The 23,697-nt window shown below is 50.2% G+C and overlaps 1 protein-coding gene across 22 annotated transcripts in view; it reads right to left on the bottom strand.

Annotated features, from left to right (window-relative positions):
• The window catches only part of SUN1 (Sad1 and UNC84 domain containing 1), a 55,103-nt gene that overhangs the window by 10,429 nt on the left and 20,977 nt on the right, over nt 1–23,697 (bottom strand). For 5 of the 22 annotated variants that reach the window (XM_030801024.1, XM_030801026.1, XM_030801025.1 and 2 more), the window contains exons 4-19: nt 21,188–21,372; nt 20,072–20,098; nt 19,784–19,963; nt 15,370–15,567; nt 14,320–14,403; nt 13,893–14,003; nt 12,435–12,533; nt 11,873–11,966; nt 11,250–11,308; nt 10,967–11,109; nt 10,308–10,517; nt 8,883–8,969; nt 7,635–7,678; nt 6,124–6,253; nt 3,423–3,677; nt 2,252–2,336 (exon numbers count right to left, since the gene is read on the bottom strand). In XM_030801024.1, the coding sequence (XP_030656884.1) occupies nt 2,252–2,336; nt 3,423–3,677; nt 6,124–6,253; nt 7,635–7,678; nt 8,883–8,969; nt 10,308–10,517; nt 10,967–11,109; nt 11,250–11,308; nt 11,873–11,966; nt 12,435–12,533; nt 13,893–14,003; nt 14,320–14,403; nt 15,370–15,567; nt 19,784–19,963; nt 20,072–20,098; nt 21,188–21,372 (1,991 nt within the window). Of the gene's footprint in view, nt 1–2,251; nt 2,337–3,422; nt 3,678–6,123; nt 6,254–7,634; nt 7,679–8,882; nt 8,970–10,307; nt 10,518–10,966; nt 11,110–11,249; nt 11,309–11,872; nt 11,967–12,434; nt 12,534–13,892; nt 14,722–15,369; nt 15,821–16,144; nt 16,390–19,783; nt 19,964–20,071; nt 20,099–21,187; nt 21,373–23,697 lie in introns of those variants that run through there. The other 17 variants (XM_030801035.1, XM_030801042.1, XM_030801028.1 and 14 more) reach the window with 16 other exon arrangements.

The raw sequence follows: 23,697 nt of genomic DNA, 5'->3' as shown, positions 1-23,697 counted from the left end.
CCTTCCCCCACTGCTAGAGAAACAGCTACTCTGAATGAACTTTTTGTTGGTTTTTCTCAATGAAGAATAAAGCATCCGATTGAGCCTGGTGTCTCCTAGCAGGTGAGCTCTCAGGCCCTGAAGAGCAGACCTTCCGTCATAATAATTACCAATTACAGTGAAAAGGTTGGGGCTGTGAGGATGGCTGCTGGCAGGCACAGGGTTTTTAGCTGGGGTGAGAAAGATTCTGGGGTGAGGCAGTGGTGATGGCTGCACTGTGAATATGCTAATAACCACGGAGATGTACATTTTAAAATGGTGAATTTTTGTATGAATTACATCTCAATAATAAGAGGAAGCATAAAAAACAAGTCCAGTTTGGCCCTCAACAGGAAACAGGACAGGCAGAATGTTGTTGTCACAGCAGGACAAAAAAACCCCAAGAAACAAAAACCAAGTTGGCCCTGAAGGCAGCACACAACCCCGGGCAGCAAGGGCGAGCTAGGGAGGGCAGCACTCCAGGGGCCCTGGCACTGGTGAACCACGGGCAGAAGAAGCAGAAACTGATTTTTTTTTTTTTTTTTTTTTTATTAGACGGAGTCTCGCTCTGTCACCCAGGCTGGAGTGCAGTGGCATGATCTCAGCTTACTGCAAGCTCCACCTCCCGGGTTCATGCCATTCTCCTGTCTCAGCCTCCTAAGTAGCTGGGACTACAGGCACCCACTACCACGCCTGGCTAATTTTTTGTATTTTTAGTAGAGATGGGGTTTCACCATGTTAGCCACGATCTCCTGACCTTGTGATCTGCCTGCCCTGGCCTCCTCAAGTGCTGGGATTATAGGCATGAGCCACTGCGCCCGGCCGGAAACTGATGTTTCAAACAGGAAAACCAGGGGATTTTAATGTAGCTGATTGAGACCTGAATTTCTAAACCACTGAATTATCTTTTTTAACTAACTCGCAAAGTGTCAATCAATGTTGTCTTCAATAATGGAACCTTCAGTGCAGCCTCATCAGGATTACCGGTGTTCTGAGGTACACACAAACCTGTGTGGATTAACCAGGGTTTTAAGAATAAAGGACATCTCTCGGCCCAAACTGTATGGTTCATGTCAACTGATGCCTCTTAATGGAAAATAATTTCTTCCTAAATCACTGAATTTCAAAATATATAACTAAAAGCACTTAATATTCTAAAAAGGTCATTTTAAACAAACACACACTGATCACGCCAGTAGCCTTGTTGATGTCTGTCTACCATTTGGAAGAATCCAGCCATTTTGACTACGACTTCAGTCTGCAGCCACCACGGGAAGAACCCAGAGGGTGGCAAGTGACTGGAATCAAACCCAGCTGCTCCCGTACTAATGCGATTAGGTTCCTGCACAACCACATAGCAGAGTCCCTACCTAGCCCTACACCATCGTGGGTTTTAGAAATCCCTCCTGCCCTGCAGACTCTCCAGCCCCTCCACACGCTAATGTGTACTGAACACAGCATCTTCTGAGTGATGATGTGAGTCCCCCAGCCCACGTTTGCAAATCCTACGTTTAAAAAATTCAGAAAACCAAGATTTTGATTTCCATAACACGTGTAGTGCAAACCTTCCCTGAGTGGACGTGAAGCAGGTCTACCTCTCCTCTCATGGTTCTTTCGGAAATGCTCGTGTCTGATCCAGGTGCGCTGCCCCACTCACCACGGAGTGGGCTGTGTGGACCCCAGGACTTTCCTCAGCTGCGATTCTGATTTTCAAATGCATCTGCCCCAAGAGGTCTGGCCTAGGCTTGTGCCCCTGCAGGGTTTCCCAGACCCCGACCATGGCGGCCTTTCTATTTCTCTGAGGTCCTGAAACACAGCCCCATCATTCTATCTGCTTAGCCTGCTTCTGCTCTCGGTCTGTCTTGCTGCTGAGTGGACGCCCTTGGGGAGAGCTGTGTGGTCACTGCTGACTCTCTCCTGAAGGCACTGAACAATCCCCGATCACAGCACAGGAGAGAGTGGACAGTGGACCAAACTTTCTGTGCTGTGAAACCTTGACTTAGCCACAAGCATGCACCCCCAGCCCTTCCAGGGGAGAACTTGTGCCCCCCAAACACAACTGGCCAGCAAGAAAGAACACCAGGGTCATGCCCAGAATCACGCTCCCTTTCTCAGATGTTTAAAAGTTAGGAGTCCTTACTGCTGGAAGTGGGGTGGGCAACAGCCTCTCAAGTGCACACCCCTGCTAACAGGTGCCCATCTAACGTAGTAATCAGAACGTCCATTTACTCACCGCCAGACTCCAGAGCAAAGTCCACCATCCCAGTCTTATCTTGGGAATACAGCTTCAAGGCGTTGTTCACAATGGCACGTGCTTGCTGGACAGACACAAGGGATGGACGACCGAACACCAGAACAGGAGAGGAGAGACGTGGGTTTTAGTGCCATGGATGAGGATCAGACACTTACATTAGAGCATTTTCTCAGTGGAACCTATGTAGGGGATCCCAGGCATGGCGGAAGTTAACTCCACACTCCAGTCCTGCACCTGACTGCCAAGGCCATCAGACAGAGATGGGACGGCACGAGGCCTCTTCCCCCAGGGCTCAGCCATGGCCACCATCAATCTTTGAACCAGAAAAATCCCCCAGATGCCATAAAACATGAATAAAGCAAGGATGAGACTTCAAGCCTGGAACACAGGAAATTCTGGGAATTTACGTATTACTGAGTGATAGGGTTTGGCTGTGTCCCCAACCAAATCTCATCTTGAATTGCAGCTCCTATAATTCCCACATTGTTGTAGGGACCAGGTTGGGGTAACTGAGTCATGGGGGTGGGTTTCTCCCGTGCTGTTCTCGTGACAGTCAGTCTTACAAGATCTGACGGTTTTATAAAGGGAGTTCCCTCGCATATGCTCTCTTGCCTGCCGCCATGTAAGACATGACTTTGCTTCTCATTCACCTTCCCCCATGATTGTGAGGCTTCCCTGGCCATGTGGAACTGTGAGTCAATGATCCTTTCTAAGTTGCCCAGTCTTGGGTGTGTCTTTATTAGCAGCGTGAGAACAGACTAATACACGGAGAGATTTTCATGGAACTGCAGAAGGTGTGGCCACCACACAGGCAGATGGAGAACGGACTAATACACGGAGAGATTTTCATGGAACTGCAGGTGTGGCCACCACACAGGCAGATGGGCTCTTTGGGACAAAAAGATTCACAAAGTATAAAGAACTCCCAAGAAGCAGCTCAGTAATGACATCGACAGCAGGTGCTGAAGCTCACCACACAGGTGCCCCCTCCACACATGGCACTGCCCAGGCACGTCCCATCTCACTTACGTCAGCTAAGCACACCCCAGCCAGACCACTCTTAAAACAAGACATCAACATCCACACCTCACAGCTAGGTCTTCAGTCTCAGCACAGAATGGACCGTAAGCATTTCTTGCCGCCGACTCACCGCCTCTGTTATTCCAGACGCCCCCACCTCGCTCACAGCAGACACCATGGCTTCCGAGGTGGGGAGCTGCTTGGTCACAGAAACGTGGTGGGTGACGTTCCTCAGGATTTGCAGCTCCAGGTCTCGCAGCCTCGTGCGCAAGTCGCCTTTGCTCACAAACTGTGATGAGAACCTCTGCAGCAGCTGTTCCAGAGAACTGCCTTGCTGATCTTCAGAAAACAGGAGTTTCACCATTTCTCTGACTTGCACATCCACCTAGTAAAACAGCATAGACACAAATTTACTGTTTTAACTAAATCATTTCCACTCTTCGGGTCCATTATCTTAGATACCTCAGAAGAATTATATATCCTCTCAAAATCTAGAATGTCATTGTGACATTTTTTCCTTCATATTAAATTTAATAACTACTCCAATAATGCAGGAACACGTTAAAAAGAACAGAAATAGGCGAGCTCGTGGGATGTGTGTGACCTGCATCCTAGGAGCCGAAGGACACAGTGGGGTATGTCCACATCCTCCGGAGGTGCGTGTCCATCCAGCAAGCACCCACCGGGCACCCCGCAGTGAGGCGCACAGGTGCATCGGAGAGGCCCTGCCGTCAACAAACTTGGTCTGGTAAGAAAACAGTCATATAGGCCGGGCGCGGTGGCTCATGCCTATAATCCCAGCACTTTGGGAGGCCGAGGTGGGCGGATCACGAGTTCAGGAGATCGAGACCACGGTGAAACCTCGTCTCTACCAAAAATACAAAAAATTAGCCAGGCATGGTGGCAGGCGCCTGTAGTCCCAGCTACTCGGAGAGGCTGAGGCAGGAGAATGGCGTGAACCCGGGAGGCGGAGCTTGCAGTGAGCCCAGATTGCGCCACGGCACTCCAGCCTGGGCCACAGAGCAAGACTCCGTCTCAAAAAAAAAAAAAAAAAAAGAAAACAGTCATATAAACGAACCTAAATTATAGCTTTATGTAAGCTAAATACGCCCCGTGTTATTTCTATGCACGCAAACACATATGTGTATACCTTTCTCTTCTTGCTTCATAGCAATAGACCATGAAGGAAAGGGCAAAGCCTCCTAGGACACGGCCGTTCATCACAGCTGCCCTCCCACACTCCATGTGTGGACACATCCTTCTCTAGCCCACACCCCCTAACAGTGGCACGTAGCTGCTTTCTACCCTCACTCCTCACCACACTAACTTCGCAGCGTTGACCCTCCTGCCTGTGTGGCCTCTGTACTGGTGACTTTATTTCTGTAGGATGATTCCCAAGGGTATGGTTGCTCATTTCAAAGAGTGCATGTATTTGTCACTGGCTAATATCCTAAGATTTTCCCCCAGAGGCCGCAGTTGATGACAGTCCTCCTAACCAGGGAGAAGCCCACTGCCTCGGCCAGTGCTGACAGCAGCTGTCGTCCTCGCGGGCCTGCAGACTAAAGATGAGAGCCCGCTCTAATCTGCAAGTCCCATCAGTAGGACTCAGCTCCCTGATAGCACGCTGGCATGCTTTTTCTTTTTTTTCTTTTTTTTTTTGAGACAGAGTCTTGCTCTGTCGCCCAGGCTGGAGTGCAGTGGCACGACCGTGGCTCGCTGCAACCTCCGCCTCCTGGGTTCAAGCGACTCTCCTGCCTCGGCCTCCCAAGTAGCTGAGATTACAGGCACGCGCCACCATGCCTGGCTAATTTTGTATTTTTAGTAGAGGCGGGGTTTCACCATGTTGGCCAGGCTGTTCTCGAACTCCTGACCTCAGGTGATCCACCTGCCTCGGCTTCCAGAGTGCTGGAATCACAGGTGTGAGCCGCCGCACCCGGCCTGTCGCATGCTTTCTCTGTCGCCACTACTTCTCTTCCTACCAATCCTAGGGGCTCTCTGCACATCAGAGACAATTTTACCACACGTATTGCAAATACCTTCACAAATCTACTGTCTGACTTTTGACTTTGATGACTTTTGCCATTCAAATGATTGTGTTTGCATTCTTAAGCAGCTCTAAATGTCTAGATTTTCTCCTCTGCCTAAGGATGATGGACTTGAAGCAGTGTCTATATGTGTCAACACGAAACAGAGCAAGCGGCAGGTACAGGGTGAGTCTATCTAATGAAAGGTACACAGCAACAACCCGGCCCCAAGTCAGTGCTGGCCCTGGGCTGCACGCACACCTGGGAAGACGCATGGTGGGTGCTGACGCGCGGTGGTGCCGGAACAGGGAAATCTACGGAGCGCTGAATTCATTATTGTGAAATATTTAAAAAGTTCACATATAGTAAAAAAAAGTTTTTAAAGGAAGTTGAAATTAAACAACTTAGGCCAGGCATGGTGGGTGGCTCAGGCCCGTAATCCCAGCACTTTGGGAGGCTGAAGCAGATGGATCACTCGGAGTCAGGAGTTTGAGACCAGCCTGACCATCGTGGTGAAACCCCATCTCTACTAAAAATACAAAAATTAGCCGGGCACAGTGGCAGACGCCTGTAGTCCCAGCTACTTGGGAGGCTAAGGTGGGAGAGTCGCTTGAACCCGGCAGGTGGAGGTGGCCTGCAGCGAGCTGAGATCGCGCCACTGCAGTCTAGCCTGCGTGCCACAGCAAGACTCGGTTTCAAAAATAAATAAATAAATAAAAATTCAACAGCTAATAAACCTAAGTCATCAATTCAAGTTTTCTTTCACTTTCTACTATAAAACAAAAAGTAAACACGCAGGAAGCTCACTCTTTCTCGTACGGCATCCACTGTCTCACAGCCGCTCTTCACGTGTCGCCAGCTGGACAGCTCTGACTTTAGCTGATCCAGTTCCAGCTGGAGGTGCTCGACCGTGGGCAGAAGCTGCTCACCAACCGCACTGGAATCCAACAGCGAGAACGGGTCACACACAAGCCTCCCGGCCTATACGCTTCTCACACTACACACAGGCTGAGGGGAACCCGATCCCACTCCTGGGTGTCACAACTGCACAGATGTCATCCTGTGCCACACTAACGTGGAAACTGGATGCCAGTTTCAAATAGAATTCCCAGAGAGGTCGTCTTCTGCATCAATTTATGTCTGTAACATACAAATATTCACACTGCACAAGGAGGCTATCTACAAAAGTGCTGCTAGCAGTGTTTTTCAGTGGCGAGTGAGAGCTCTCTCTGAAAATGATTCAAGCATTTAGAAACTTTATTTCTGGACTGGGTGCGGTGGCTCATGCCTGTAAGCCCAGCAGTTTGGGGCTGAGACAGGCAGATCACTTGAGGTCTTTATAGGCACACATACTTGTTGAGATACTAACAATTCATATCTCAAAAAGCTCATTCCCAGATCAACACTTTAGGATTGACATATTAACATATTAAAGCAACTTTTTTATTGAAATAAAAGCTTTGGAAGGAGAGAAAACTGTGCTCCAGCTCTCACACCTGTCCTTACAGAAGAGGAACATGGGGCACGGGACAGGATGGACCCTCCCGAGTGCAGACACGGGGACCTCGGGAAACCACAACCAAGCCAGGGCGGCCGAATCTAGAAGCGGGGAGGGCTGTGGGGAGTATGAGTTGCATGCGTAAAACTAAGGAAGAAAGACAAAGCTGCCATGTTGGGAACACCTGTGAGAGGGAAGCACCCCACTTAGGTGGGCTTCAGGCAAATCAGTAATTGTGTGGAAGAAAGCCACCTGCAGCGAGGAGCAGAACGCCAGCTTCCCCAGGAACTGCAGAAAGACCCGGCTGTGCCGTGGATTCCAAGGGCAGCAGGGCCGACAGCCACGTGGAGAGGCCCACTGTGACACGCCCAGCACAAATCGGGCGGTTCTGCCCTCCAGGAGCAGCAGCAGAGATGAGGCTGAGCTGTAACCCCGCCCACCTAGATGCCAATGGTGCCAGCGGAGGCCCGGTGCAGAGCCCACCCTGACACCCACCATGGCACAGGCAGCAACATGGGCCTCGACCTGCTCCCTGAGGGTGGCCCTGCAAGGACCCTGGAGATGAAGCCCTCCAGGTCACAGCAGGGGCACGGGCGGCACCTTTGCGAGTGCTAACTACAGAGGTCCATGCCGTGGCAAGCCCCTCAGGACCCCTGTCCTCACGCAGCTCAGCAGGAGTGTCTGACGGCACGAACCTCAGGGCCTTCAGGTGATCCTCGGGGGAGGCCAGCCCCGTGTCCCTCATTCATCACTCTGCTGCCGCTCCACATAACCACACACACACAGAAGACAAAAGTGAATGTTTTCCAAATCCTCCTACCTGATTGTTTTTTGCTTGGTCTGCTCTAGTTCCTTCTGGATGGCCTAAAAGGTATGAGAAAGAGTCTACTGAAATACATAAGTTATATATTAACTTTTCATAAAACCACACACTTAAAACTCCACTGATTTATCTGGAATACCCCCTTTAATTCAAAGTCCAGATCTGCCTGTGGGTGGCAGGTAGGAAGTGTTCACTGTACATTTGAAAGTAACCTTCATTACGTGTGTGCAGAAAGGAGCACAAATCACATGAGAACGGCCTGGCGGGCTCAGAACATGCAGCTCCTGTAACCAGAACCCAGGTTGGGAGTCAGCTCCCTGTCACACCTCCAGTGTGTGTTCTAAACGTGAAGGACAGGGACACGGCAGAGGCACACATGAAGCTAAGCCGTGCTGGCCTGTGCCATCTGCAGCAGCACCATGCTGAGAGCCAGTGTCAGCCCCAAGTCTCACTCCACGGAGGTCTCCACAGCCCGGCCCAGGGCGGGCGGACAGAGGAGGCAGCGCCCCGCAGACCCTCACGGGCAGGTACGTTCTTGCCTCTGCCTGCTCCTCTCAGCCCTCCTCTCCCTCCCAGGTAAACCCGCCTGATCTCACAGGGTCCATGATCCAGGAGTGGGTCCCAAGATTCCCAAAAGGGTGTGCTAAATACAACCCCTAAGCTCACCATGTTTCTCATGTAGTTCAATACACACATGCACATGTGACACGCCAGGCTCTGTGTCAAGCACCAGAGACACAAAGAGCCGGAACCTGAGCCCGACCTGACTCCCCAGGGCTGAGGGCAGCACAGAGGCCCAGTCCCTCCCCTGGCATTCCCAGCAACGAATGGTCCCGGCCTTCCCACCCAAAGCTAGTGCTGTCTGTCAGAAGGTTCAGGTCCTTTATGTCCCCTCTGAAGACACTGCAAGGTGGGTGTGTGGCAGCGAGGAAGCATCCTGGAGCCTGGAAGAGCTGGATGGGAACCCAGAGGCCCCCTGGAATCGGCAGAACCACCTCCTGGCGTGTGCAGCCTGCTCTGTGCCCTCGAGAGACACTGGGATGCGTGAGTTACGTGCCCGATTCAATGTCAGAGCCCCAAAGCCGCTGCCACACCAGAGAGAGAACAAGTGTTTCTTTCCATTTTACACAAAACAACAGCAAATAGCCTAAAAAGAGGAACACTAAATGACCAAAGGGCTTTAAAATATTAGCCATAGTTGATTTTCTTTTTATTTTAAAAAAGCATAAGGTCAAAAATAAATACCTCAGATTTTTCTCTCAGTTTTCCCAGAATATCTTCCAAGTGTGAGATGCGCACTTCATGTTCTTGGTGAAAAGCCATAAAGTCAGTCTTAGGAAAGAAAAGGAGCAAACAAATGATGGAGAAAGTTAAGCAACAAAAACCTGGTAAGTTAGGCCAAGGCGTTTCTACATGGAATATCGACAATCAGAGACTCTGTGGTCGCAACGTGGCACAGACCCTAAAGGAATAACCTGCTTCATAACAACATCCTTCTTTCAGCCCTGACTCTAGAGATCTTTATTTATATATATATTTATTTTAAGGCTGCACTCCAGCCTGGGCCACGGGTCTCCTCTGTGGTTCATTGCAACCTCCACCTCCTGGGGTCAGGTGACCCTCCCGCCTCGGCCTCCTGAGTAGCTGGGACCACAGGCCTAAGCCCAGCGCACTGACACACCAAACCACATGAGAGCCCAAGGCCCTCGCCGTCTCCAGCACACTACCCAGCGCCCCTCGGGCCATCGTGGGACGTGCTGCATCTGTGCTGTCCAGCAGGGCAGCATCAGCCACTCGTGGCTGCTGAGCACCTGAAACGGGGCCATGCAAGTGAGAACCTGCATTTTAAAATTCTGTGTGGTGTTGATTAACATAATGTACATAGCCATATGCAAGTAGTGGAGTCCTCCACTAGGCAGTGCAGATGCAAACGGGAGCTAGAGGCTCAGGGGAGCCGGTCCAGGCTCTGCCCTCTGCCACGTGGCTGGGCGTTTAACACTGCGCACACCGCATCGGAGGGAAGCCCTGCTCTGTGTTCCAATCGTCATCACGATCACATCCACAGGCACGTGCTGGAAGACAGCTTCAGAATGGGCTCAATCTGTGCTAAAATGAGCTCAGGCCACATACAATTCAGTTTTCACTAAACTGTTCTGAACAGCTGTCGGCTGTTTTCCTCACGAGAGAGGACACCCTCTGAAGCAGAGGTTCCTGGGCCCCCACGCGATCCCTGCGGTGTGGGTGGGAGCATCTCGGGCTGCCTCCGAGAAGTGTGTCTGGGACCCACGTGAGATGGTTTGTGTCCATCTCAGCGGCTGTCCCGTCTGCAGGGACAGAGCGCCACGACCTGCCACCAAGAGGGCAATCTGGAGAACAGGACAGGAAAGGCCACGGTTCTCCACGACCGCCAGACTTCCCGCTCGGGGTTATCACACGTCTCCCGCCCACCACTTCCACGTACGCTACGGAAGCCACAGCTCCTGGTCATCAGCAGACGACGGGAAACCCACTGCCTCTCTGGCACACTGCTCTCAACAACTAAGAACAGACAGTGCAACCCCTTCTCACAACGGCACCTCTCCTGTCCCCTCTGTTTCCCAAAAGGAGAGAACACGGCACCCAGAAGCGCGTTGGTGTCACCGTGGAGCCTGGTAGCCCGGCAGCACCCACCTCCCTCAGGGGCTGTCCCACAGCGTCTCTGACCGATGCTGACGGCCTGGCAGCGCCACCGTCCATCTGGTCCACCCGAGCCTGCAGCTTCTGAAGCAAAGCAGTCAGCTCTCGGAGATTCTCGCCATGGTGGTGGCACCGTCCAGACAGAGAGGCCACCTGCTGCTCCACGCCACTCATCCAATGCCATGGAAGAGCCTCATTGTCACCCTGAAATGGCAAGAGAGAAATGAAACCAGGTAGTCAAGTGAGCATGAGCACAGGGTCAGTGAAACCTCCAGACAGTGTCCTATAGCAAGACGCCAGCTCTGGGGCGCACAGCATACAAATGGAGGAATCCACAGAAACCTGGAGTATCAGGTTTGATCCCTACATGCCTGACTATGGGTGGTTCTCATTTTCTTCTCTATACTTTCTGTACTTTGCACAGTAATGAATACTATTATGTGTTTAAAATTAAAACTAACTGAATCATGAGAGTACTTTCAATGTGCATTTGAACTATCTTAGAACACTTAAGGAGCTCCAAAAACTTGCTTATCTGACATTTAAAAATATTTCCTACAACAGGACACCCGACTGAAGGGCCTGGCTCACAGCAGTGTGGAAGCGTCCCTGAAGCCCTCACGTGTGCAGTAGAGGCCTTTCTACCCTCTCACCTGCAGAGGCTGGTTCAGGCGAGAAGTTGCGGGTTTAAATGCGTCCTGGGGGTCATCCACCCGCTGCGTTCTATGCATGCTTGCCCAGTTCAACACGGGCAGGAACGAAAAGAAATCGCCCTGGCCCCGTAAGGAGAGACCTGCTAAAAGAGAAGAACCACCACACACACATGGGTACACCACGCTTCTCAAAACGTGGACTTACACGCTCATTTTTTTCCACTAAGTTACACGTATGTGTATCGCTTAGCCATCGGAGGCAACTCAGCCAGATTTAACTTACCTAGTAAAAGGAAGAGTGGGATGAGCAAGACTAAAAACTTGCAGATGGTTCGAAGGCACCTGGGAGTAAAAATGGAAACCTTTGACTTAGAAAAAATGAAAGTCAGGGTTCACCAATCTGTTTTCCCCCTCTAGATAATTTTGCGCAAAATCCACCCCCCAGTATTAGAAAAGCAGTTACGGTTTTATCTACAAGGCTTCTGACGCCTACAGGAGAACCTTCATGTAAAACGGCATCCTTGAGACCTATGTTACCAACTCTCTGGTGCTGTGGGAATGGCCTGAGCTACCCTGAGTCGCTGCCCCTTCAGATCACCAGCCTCCTGAGGTGACTGATGCCACTGGGAACTGGAGCAGGGCAGAGGCCTGGACCTGGGTCCCCATCCTGCCCAGGCCCTTCCAGCTGCCTCACCTCTGCACACTTGTTCTCCTTAATGATATCTGCCTTTCTTATCTCACAGGTTGGTTTGAAAAGTAAGAATCTAAAAGCACTTTTGTAAAATATACAAACACTATGTGAATATAAGCTAAATCCTTACAAAATAACAAATCAAATGAGAGCCTGCAATTGGCACAAAATTGGTTCCTTAAAGCACCACGCTGACATGATATCCATTTCCTTACCTGGTAAGAAGAAACACATTCAGCCAAGAAATCAAAGTCACAAGCTGGTACCATCCAATCCCCAGCCACCAGAACACTCCAGAGGCTGCCTTCCCTACAAGAGAAAACACCAAGGGTTCTAAGCAAATGCTCTTAGGAAGACCACGCTCCTAAAGGGACCGTTTCTGTGAAGGCCAAGCTAGAAGCACATGAAGATGAAGCTGGAGATGAAGAAGTTCAGTGATGCTAGTCGCCACGGCAAGAAGCGAGGCAGTAACGTATCATGCTGATGAACACACAGGACAGGATGCAGGAGAGGAGGCCCCAGATCCATGCATTCTCTGCACAGGGCACTCAAGCAGCCAGACTTGCCCCAGACCCAACCCCAGAGAAACCAAGGGTGCTCATGCAGCAAGTACAGTCAGTTAACATTACTACGCCATGAAGAACGACACGTTACGCCAAGGGTCAAAGCATGAGAGCCTAAATGAGATTTTTACTTGGTTAGGTAAATCATCGAGTGCAGGTGCTGAGCTGACAGAAGCTCTGGAGAGAACGCAACACAGAAACCCAAAATAGCCACCTGGAGCAACCACAGCCAGCCAAAGGGCCAACCACGCCGTCCTGGACACAGCCCAGCCCGCAGCTCCGATCCTGCGCAGAATCTGCAGCAAGAAGTAACCTGTGCGGAGAAGACGTGTGCGGCCTCAGACAGACGTCAGAGACCAGCCTCCGCAGTGACAGTACAGTGGGGACGCCCACGCCACACACTTCACCAAAGCCTGCATCGGTGGGTGAAGAGTCTCCTCAAAAAATACGAAAAGCCAAATAACTCTTATAAGTGCTGGCAATATCGCACTGACATGACCATTTGAAAAGCTCAGTTCTATTTTTTAATAGTTTTCACTCACTTCTGCCTGCAGATACTTCAGGTGTAAAATGCAGACATCTCCTAAAAACCCCAGGGTGCGGTGGTTGGAAGCCGCCCTACAAATATTGGCCGTTGGTGCCAGCACAATTTATATTGGAAAGATCGTACCATATTTTAAAGCAGATTGAAATTCCATAGACACCTGCAGTTCATATGCTCTAGGAGAGGAAATAATTACTCAAAGACCAAAATTAGCATTATTCTAAAGGCTAATATTTTCTAGTGAAAATGTGTTTCAGAATGGGAACACAGCACTGCCGGATGACGGAATGCGCCACAATCAACTTAGCATCAAACCTCACATTACAAAAAGCAGGAAACTGCTCATGAAATCCATTTTGTTCCAGTTTTTTTTGTTGTTGTTGTTTTGTTTTTTTTTTTAATTTAAGAGACAGGTTTTGCTATGTTGGCCAGGCTGGTCTTGAACTCCTGGCCTCAAGTGATCCACCCGCCTTGGCCTCCCAAAGTAAGTTTTGTTCCAGTTCTCACTGTGAGTGGTTCTCTCCTCACAGTGACTTAACATCTGCATGTTAATTCCTGCAACTATGTAATTACAACATGGTTGACATGCAAAGAAATATGGCTTATGAGAATTTAAAGAAAAATCAATTGTTTTATGTTTATTCATTAGCAGGTGAGACAATTATTTTTGAAACTAACTTTTTTTTTTAAGATGCCAACAGCACTTTGGGAGGCCGAGGCAGGCATTTCACCGGGTCAGGAGATCGAGACCATCCTGGCTAACACGGTGAAACCCCGTCTCTACTAAAAATACAAAAAAATTAGCTGGGCATGGTGGCGGGCGCCTGTAATCCCAGCTACTTGGAAGGCTGTGGCAGGAGAACTGCTTGAACTCTGGAGGTGGAGGCTGCAGTGCGACACGATTGCGCCACTGCACTCCAGCCTGAGCAACAGAGTGAGACTCCGCCTCCAAAAAAAAATTTACAAGGAAGCTTTTCGAGAGAGATTCACCCTGTTTTAAACCAAAGTTAATACTATTCCTGTCTTTACAGCAAGACTTTAAAGCACTTGAATTCCAAGCACAACCACACAAGACACAAATAGCATGGTGACAGGGCGAGATGAGACGGAGACGGGGCGAGAGACAACCTGCACATGCCCAGATGTGCTGGAGGGTCCCTGCCCGCCCGGGCGGCCGTGGCGACTGCAAGTGGATGGCTGTGTGTGCGTCGAGGTGCCTCTTGCCCTTACAGTCGTTGCCTGCAGGTGTGACAAGCAGTGAGTGTGGCGGATTCACAAGCAAACTCTGTCCATCTCAACTGTGCATAGCAATGGCAGTCTGAAAAAACTAGGAAACTTGATTACACACAAGACAGTTAACAATCAAAGCAAATGCAATCTGGTGGCTATGAGCTTCTGTGATGAGGACTTAAGCAGCAGCTCCATCAGCCCGTCATCATCAGTGAGGACCACCATGTCATACGGGCCGTTCATTCTCTGCTGCTAGTGCCCAACATGACAGCGTGTGGGACCAACTCCACGACCGACGCCCACAGGAAAACGAAGCCATACTTACACAGCGCTTCCCCATTTACACTGAGGTGGCCATCCTCTCTGAGAACCTCTCTCACATTCATTCTCCCATAGTAACTGGCATGAGCTGCAACACACGCAAAAGAGGCTTAGGGAACTCACCGACGCCAAGCTCAAGTGCTTCAAGCACCCTGATGAAGTCAACATGATCAGAGAATGTGCTAGGCTAGCCACTTCCACAGAGTTCACACAGCCGATGGCTCCTACCACACAGGTGAATGCCGCTGACAGGGCCCGGGCCATGAGAAGAGACGTGAAAGGCCCCCACCCCCTGGCTGAATCGTATGTGTGGCCCAAACAATACAAGCATTGGCCTGCTTAAAATAGTTCTGGGTTGGGTGCAGTGGCTCAAGCCTATAATCCCAGCACCTGGGAGGCTGAGGCGGGCGGATCACAAGGTCAGGAGTTCGACACCATCTTGGTTAACATGGTGAAACCCCATCTCCACTTTAGTAAAAATACAAAAAATTAGCTGGGCATGGTGGTGTGCACCTGTAGTCCCAGCTACTCGGGAGGCTGAGGCAGGAGAATCACTTGAACCTGGGAGGCGGAGGTTGTGGTGAGCCGAGATCGTGCCATTACACTCCAGCCTGGGCAACAAGAGTGAAAAACTCCGTCTCAAAAAGAAAAAAGGTTCTGAAAAAACAGGTTCTAAATACCACTCAGGTAAAGTTTTTGCTTTAAAAAGGTAATAAAAATCAAAAGTTGAGCACATTAACTTTTCATTTAAGAAATAACTTTAAAGATGATCAGCTCTGAGAGAACCAAACTACACACAGAAGAAACGAAAAGTTCCACAAGCTCCCAGAGATGCAAGATCCAGGGGGGAAGCCAGGAGAGGGCCAGCACCAAGACCGCAGGAGAAGGCAGCGAGGGAGGTGCCTGGCAAGGAAAGTCAGGGAAGCCAGGAGAGGGCCAGCACCAAGACCGCAGGAGGAGGCAGCGAGGGAGGCGCCTGGCAAGGAAAGTCACAGCACTTTCTCCACCGCGAAAGTGTGACTGGTGGGAAAAGGAGGGAAAAATATTTAAATACCTTTTGATTCATGGCTTTTTGACTTATAGCTTTCGGATTCACAATCTTTTGATTCATGAGTTTTCAATTTGTAATTTTCTGATTCATAATTGAGCTTCATTAAAACCACTTGAAAAAGTTGAACTAAAAATGATGAAAAAGATGACGCAGTGTATCTGGCCAGCCACAAAATCCTATTCACGTAGAAAGACGCACCGCCTATTAAAAAATCATGAACATGTGTTATTTCTTCCCATAAAGCCAATATCTACTTCCTGATAAGTCAGGTAGCCAAATTATTCATTTCAGGCACTTTTAGAATGGACACCAAAGATAATCACTTGGGGAAGAGCCCAACTGGCAGTGGACAGGGGACCCCAGAGAGGGCGCTGCGGAGTAACCCCCAGGGGACCCCGGAGAGGGCGCTGCGGAGTAGCCCCGAGGGGCCCCAGAGACTGGACTGCAGAGTAACCTCCAGGGGACCCCTGAGAGGGCGCTGCGGAGTAACCCCCAGGGGACCCCTGAGAGGGCGCTGCGGAGTAACCCCCAGGGGACCCCTGAGAGGGCGCTGCGGAGTAACCCCCAGGGGACCCCTGAGAGGGCGCTGCGGAGTAACCCCCAGGGGACCCCGGAGAGGGCGCTGCGGAGTAACCCCCAGGGGACCCCGGAGAGGGCGCTGCAGAGTAACCCCCAGGGGACCCCGGAGAGGGCGCTGCAGAGTAACCCCCAGGGGACCCCGGAGAGGGCGCTGCAGAGTAACCCCCGAGGGGCCCCAGAGACTGGACTGCTGAGTAACCCCCAGGGAAAGGCCGCCAGCTCTGCTGACGCACTAGCAATCATCTATAGAGTACCTGAGCCGTGGCCACTTCACTCCAATGCTGTTTACACACACACTAGGACATTCAGATACTGCCAAACAGCCATCTGCTTCATGGCCTCTGACCCACCAGCTTAAGAATGGTACACCGGAGCACCAGAATCTCCTCCTTTGCTATTTATTATTTTTACTTTTAATTTTTTTTAGAGATAAGGTCTTGCTCTGTCGCCTAGCAGTGGCATGATCATAGCTCACGGCAGCCTGGAACTCTGGGCCTAAGTGATCCTCCTGCCTCAGCCTCCCAAGCAGCTGGGATTACAGGCGCTGGCCACCATGCCCAGGTGACGTTTTGTATTTTTCGTTGAGAAGTCGTCTCACTGTGTTGCCCAGGCTGGTCTCAAACCTCCTGAGCTCAAGCGATCCTCCCGCCTCAGCCTCCTGAGTAGCTGGGAGTACAGGCACATGCCACCATGCCCAGCTAATTTGTTTCTGCTTTTTTAGAGATGGGGTCTTGCTCTGTTGCCCAGGCTGGTCTCAAACTCCAGGCCTCATGTGATCCTCCCACCTCCACCTCCCAAAGATATGGGATTACAGGCATGAGCCACAGTACCCAGCCTATTTTTTAATTTATTTATTTGAGACAGGTCTCACTCTTGCCCAGGCTGAAGTGCAGTGGTATGATCTCAGCTCACTGTAGCCTCAACCTCCTGGGCTCAAGCAATCCTCCTGCCTCAGCCTCCCGAGCAGCTGGGACTACAGGCACGTGCTACCTCTCACTTTAGAAGATACAATGTGTGTTGGGCTGGGCATGGTGGCTCATCCCTGTAATCCCAGCACTTTGGGAGGCCAAGGTGGGCGGATCACGAGGTCAGGAGTTCAAGACCAGCCTGGCCAACATGGTGGAACCCCGTCTCTACTAAAAATACAAAAATTAGCCAGGCATGGTGTGGGCGCCTGTAGTCCCAGCTACTCAGGAGGCTGAGGCAGGAGAATTGCTTGAGCCCGGGAGGTGGAGGTTGCAGTGAGCTGAGAACTCCAGCCTAGACAACAGAGCAAGACTCCATCTCAAAACAAAAAACAAAACAAAACAAAAAACTACAGGCATCAAAAAGAATAAAGTTAACCTCAATTAACATATAAAATGAAAAGAGATGCTAAACTGTGCATACACCGTGATGGCATTTCAGGAAAGACAAAGCCAGAACTGCACAGTTCTACAGGTGCCTAAGAGAACCCTGGGACAGCCATGCAGCACTGGGGAGGCTGACGACTCCCAAGCCGCACACGTTAATGGTTCATTTCATGTTATCTGAATTTTACCTCATTTTAAAAAGTGTAAGAATTCCCACTCAACTATTATCATTAGCAGTGGTTCCCCCAGGAGGAGATGGATTGGGTGGGGGAAAGGACTTATTTTATCTATAGTACTGAAACACTTTACAGGGAGAATTACAATTAGTACATACATAAAAACAAAAACAAAGAAAATGTGGAGGGAAAATTTATACTTGAGGAAAGCCATGCTTATTTTAAGTAAATATGATTATGCAAACAATTCATGCAATCTGACTGTGAGTATGTGGAGGGGAAATTTCTGGAAGTGTGTTTTTTTTCTGGTGTGGCAGCTTGTAGGTGATTTTTATTTTCTTCTTTGTGCCTGATTTTCCAATGTTCTTTGATAAACATGTTTTACTCTAACACGGGGTGATACACTAGTGAGGGCTGCACAAGTCCTGGCCTTCGTCTGAGAGGGCAAGGCAGGTGTGAAGCCCAGAAACCCCGCGAGAAGGATGAGGCTTGTTTTCTCCCCCAAAACACCCAAGACCGACGTCCGCAGGGAGGCTCCATGAGTTTCGGGAAGCTACAATCCACACCACACCAGCGCCTTTTCCATCTAAAGATACACTCAACTGCAAGGCTAAGCTTGGGCCCTGACCACCAGCATCCTGTCAGTCATAGAGAAACACACATTTACTACAACATGCGTAGGGAGGCCTTTGGAAAACGGCACGTTTCGGTAGCTTCTCTCAATTATCTGTGAACCTCCTTATTCTGCCACAGTAGAGTGTATGGAATGTGCTTTTATTCTAAGAAAAATGTTATGTTCAACCTATCAATGGCATGCTTCAAAACGCAGCCTCAATAAACACTGAATACACGGAATCCTTGTGTGCGTCGCATAAGCTACGCAAGGGCTCACATGCAGCACCCACGGGGCCCTGGGGTGCCAAGTGCTCATGGAGGCAGGTGGCTAAAGGGGAGCACCTGGGTCAGACGCCTGGGTTCAGCTCCAGGCTCCCCCACCTACCTGCGAGCCTCCTGAGCTGGCTAAGCCCCAGTTTGCTTGTCTGTAAAAAGGGGGCTGCCGTGATCACCCATGAACAGTGCCTGGTGCGGAGTGGCCGCACAGCAGTGCTGGTCCACATGGAGGAACCCAAGCAGGCACCGTGCACAGTGCTGTGAGGGAAACCCACGTGCCGCCCTGCTCCCGCCACCTTTCCCAGCCCCTTTCACACTTTCTTATTGTGCTGTATTAACACTAGCAGTGTCCATAACACCACAGCAGACACAACCACAAGTGAGGGCCACAAAGACAAGATGGTAAAAACAAGATGCGAGAAATCTTAGGGCAGAAGCCTTCGTCCTGTTGTCATCCTTCATTATGTGTGGTCATTTGAATAATACTGGACAAACGCCCCAGGTCCCGGGCAATGCCAGGCTCGGAGTAGATAAGACAGACCTGGCCCTGCCCTCCTGAGGCTGCCAGCACCTCCAAGCACAACAGAATGTGGGCTCAAAGGACAAGGTGCTGAGGGCTTCAGAACGAGGCAGCACCCAGCCCGGCTGAGGGTCCCAGCTTCTTCCTGCCACAGGTGCGAGAGATCACGGGCCAGGCAGTCATGACAGGCACAGAATCCCAGCCCCCCAGGGCATCGCAGTCCCGCCTGGAAGCCGCAAAGGGGCCTGCAGCTCTGTCTCCCCTGCAGGCCAGGGAGGAGGCCCCCGCAGTGACGCCCACACTCTTGCCCAGTCGCCTCTGAGGGAAGCCCATGGACAGAGGTTGTCCACATCAGGGGGTTCCCTGCAGTGACTGCTGCTGTCCCAGAACAAACCAGAGCCACATGTGTCCTTCCCAGACCCACACGTTCTCCGAAGGCCCCTCCATCACCATAAGCACAGGGCTAGCGACCACGGGAAATGTTTCCCCAACACAAACATGGCATAACCACTCTTCACAGGACAGACCAGAGCAGCGTCCCAAAGCCATTCCTTCAGTACGCGTGAACACCTGTGCTGTTTGATAAAAACAAAGGTGTGCATCTGAAACTGACTGTAGTTTTATTAGTTTCGCTTACGTAGAAATTCTTTTGCTCGCATCAAGTCCAAATTTATAGAATTTCAAATACTTTTAGGTACAAAATTACTAACCACACAAAATGTAAACTGGAAGAGGACAGGCAGGACAAAGCTGGTTTGGGGTGTACTTCTTATGCTTTCAAGGGATAATTTTGAGTTTAAGCCTCCAAGACAATTAGTGCAGACACTGAGACTTACAGAAAGGAAATATTAAATTTGGACAACACATCTTTTTCTGAGTTTTAAAGGACTGAGACTTACGTTTTTGATTCCTGTCCCTAGAATAAACTCTCGACACGGGCCCGGGGGCCGCGGGGTGCGCCGTGAGCACGTCCTTGCGCTCAGACAGCATGCTGCAGTTGCTGCAGGAGAAGCCGTTGTGTGCGGTGGCGGTGGCGGCTCCCACATCCCCGTTTCCCTGAATGGCAGCTTTATTTCCACCTAAAGTTTTCAAACAGTAGATGGAACCTGTTTATCACAGTCTGCAGATACTTAACTAAAACTTCTATTTTGAAAAGTGTATGAAAATAAAAGGACTAAAATAATTACCTTTAAGATCACCATCATCATCAAGACCTAAAAAAAAAAACAAAACCACACACACATTTTTGCTTGTGAGCTCAGCTTATCAAATAAGAACAAAATCCATTAAAAAATGTAAAGGTTACAATGGTTAAAGGTTACAATGGTTAATAAATGAGCATTATGGCACTGGTCACAGTTTATTTCCTAAAATGCCTCCAGATATATGCAGATACTTTCTGACTGAAGGTGAAAGCTTATCTTTGGAGAAAATACAGACAGACGGCAGCACACACAGCACCTGGCCTAAGGAGGGAAGCAGAACATGAGGGAAGGAGAGGAAAGCCCATCTATCTTCTCACAGCCCGCTCAGCGAGGCAGAAGCCTCAGCAGCAGCAGATGCCTCTCTGTTGCCTGGTAACCACTCTCACTAGCTGAGCAAAACAGAACAAACACGAATACCAAGGCTTCCCAAAATTAGCACACGTGATCTCTGGAACTAATCTGGATCTTCTAATTGTCTCAAAAGGGCCAACCAGTACATAAACCGAACGCAGATGAGTGGCTGGGCGCCCTTTACCATGCTTCCCTCTCCATACACAGCCTTGGGACCCCACGCTCTCGCCAGCCAGGCTGTGGCTCCCACTGCCCAGACTTCACGTCAGCCAAGTCTGAGCGCCAGTGCCTCGCCCTGCAGCATTCTCTAACAACTCTCTAACCCTGGCTGCTTCAGTGCTTAGAGCTTTCTTGGAAACACATTGGTAAGTTTTTGGATTGTCTTTGTTCAAACATCCTACAAAAGTAATGCATTTATAAAAACAGAGTTATAAGATTACTACCTGCTGCTTAATCTCCCCATTATAACTAGTCACTACACGTTAGCATAACCCAATGACAACCCGACAAGGCGCACATGGAAGCAGCTTCCAAGGAGCGTCCTGATCAAGTCTGAGGACAAGCCTGGAACCTAAATGATGCTCCTCCCAGCCAGTCACGCAGCAATCCCACAACGTGGCCACAGCCTCCCTCTCCCCAGCATAATCCATGCAAACCCACAATGTGGCCACAGCCTCCCTCTCCCCAGTATAATCCGAGAAACACCCCAACTGTAGGCGGGACAATCTGCATCTCCCAAGGACTCACCCCAGAAGTGGTCCACTGTGGTCTGTTCACGAATCCAAGACTCGTCCAGTACAGAAGGCCGTCGAGTCACAGCATCCTGCAGGCTGTCAGTGCCGCCGTGGCTGATGCCAGAGGACGTGACCTGCCTTGACACGTGGTTGATACTAAAAGCTGATTTGTTTGCGCTTCTGCGCTGTTTTGCTGTTCTAAGAAAAACAAAACAGCAAGTTTATAGATCTTTTCTAGCAAATACAAAATGATTACATTTGACCAATATAAACTCTTCATCTGGGAATAAACAGCATTTTAAGGCAAACCATTTTCCTATGCCATTTCTGCTGTAACGAATCAATTGTTAATATAAAAAAGGAATTTTTGAGCTGGGATCCAAGAACTCCCTCTAAAATGATAAACACAAAATAGTTTCCAGGTTATTTTGGGCACCATGACCCCAAAGTGGTTAAAAGCTAAAATAAACTAGAAATAAAAAAGACCTGAAAATAAAAAAACTGTGATTTATAAATGTAATCCTCCCCTTTTCTAAAAACGATTTCTAAGTTGCTGGTAAAGATGGAATTGTGTTAAGTACAGCAAGAATAAGTGGTCACGGCCGGGCGCAGTGGCTCACACCTGTAATCCCAGCACTCTGGGAGGCCGAAACGGGTGGATCACGAGGTCAGGAGATCAGACCATCCTGGCCAGCATGGTGAAACCCTGTCTCTACTAAAATACAAAAAATTAGCCGGGCGTGGTGGCGGGTGCCTATTGTTTCAGCTACTCGGGAGGCTGAGGCAGGAGAATGGCGGGAACCTGGGAGATAGAGGTTGCAGTGATCTGAGATCATGCCACTGCACTCCAGCCTGGGTGACAGAGCCAGACTCCGGCTCAAAAAACCAAAACAAAACAAAACAAAAGAATAGGTGGTCATAGGCCAGGCGCGGCGGCTCACGCCTGTCATCCCAGCACTTTGGGAGGCCAAGGCAGGCGGATCACCTGAGGTCAGGAGTTCAAGACCAGCCTGACCAACATGGAGGAACCCTGTCTCTACTAAAATACAAAATTAGCCGGGCATGGTGGCACATGCCTGCAATCCCAGCTACTCGGGAGGCTGAGGCTGGAGAATCGCTTGAACCCAGGAGGCAGAGGTTGTGGTGAGCCAAGATCGCACCATTGCACTCCAGCCTGGGCAACAAAAGCGAAACTCCGTCTCAAAAAAAAGGGCCGGGCACAGTGGCTCACACCTGTAATCCCAGCACTTTGGGAGGCCGAGGCAGGTGGATCACGAGGTCAGGAGATCGAGACCATTCTGGCTAACGTGGTGAAACCCCGTCTCTACTAAAAATACAAAAAATTGGCTGGACGTGGTGGCGGGCGCCTGTAGTCCCAGCTACTCGGGAGGCTGAGGCAGGAGAATGGCGTGAACACGGGAGGCGGAGCTTGCAAGCTTGCAGTGAGCCGAGATCACGCCACCGCATTCCAGCCTGGGAGACAGAGCGAGACTCCGTCTCAAAAAAAAAAAAAAAAAAGAATAGATGGTCAAAAAATAATGTCTGCATTCATACTGACCACGAATGACAACAGGAAAGCCCTCAGACGTAAATACCCTGTGAATGCTACCACTGTCAAGATGGTAACAGGATGATGAACAAGATCCTCCCCTTCGAGGGAAGCGCAGGAGGCCAAAGGCAGCAGTGACCCCCGGCAGAGGGAGGACGATGGCCACAGGAGCGCGGCGTGGCAGTACACCTGCAGCACACTTGCTCTCCACGCCACCGGGTGACGGAGACTGGGCTGCTGTGCGACCCTGGTAGCTGGGTGCTTGACACGGAGCTACCCAATGGGATCTGCTGGTCCTCAGCTGCATCATGAACTCACATCCTGCATCTCCAAGGGTGAGGCTGGGAATCGAACTCTTTGCACAGTGAACTCCCTACATGACTGTGGTGCCTGTGGAAGCCACCGGCTGGGAGCGGCCGTTCAGATTCCAGGCAGCTCTCCACCCATCAACCATTCCGCCATCGCTCTTAACAGCCACCATCTTCCTTCTCAAGAGAAAGACTGGAACGGAAGCTCTTATTCTTACATAGGCAACATAAAGCTGTCACTTTTATTATCCCAAAATGGCACAAAGATCTTGCAGACTTTTGTTCCCTCTTGGCACAGAAGTGGGCACGTGGAGAGTTCAGAGATCAAATGAACTCGACAAACGCAAATAAAGGTAAATAACCTAAACTTTATGTATCTGTCAGTTAACACACAGATTTTTAATAAAGCCCTAAGGAATGAACTGCGCCGGGCGCGGTGGCTCACGCCTGTAATCGCAGCACTTTCGGAGGCCGAGGCGGGTGGATCACCTGAGGCCAGGAGTTCGAGACCAGCCTGGCCAACATGGTGAAACCCCGTCTCTACTAAAAATACAAAAATTAGCTGGGTGTGATGGTGGGCACCTGTAATCCCAGCTACTTGGGAGGCTGAGACAGGAGAATCTCTTGAACCTGGGAGGTAGAGGCTGCAGTGAGCCAAGATCACGC

This window comes from Nomascus leucogenys, chromosome 20, assembly GCF_006542625.1.
Source record: "Nomascus leucogenys isolate Asia chromosome 20, Asia_NLE_v1, whole genome shotgun sequence".
NCBI lineage: Eukaryota > Metazoa > Chordata > Mammalia > Primates > Hylobatidae > Nomascus > Nomascus leucogenys.
This window is presented reverse-complemented; position numbering and strand designations above follow the sequence as displayed.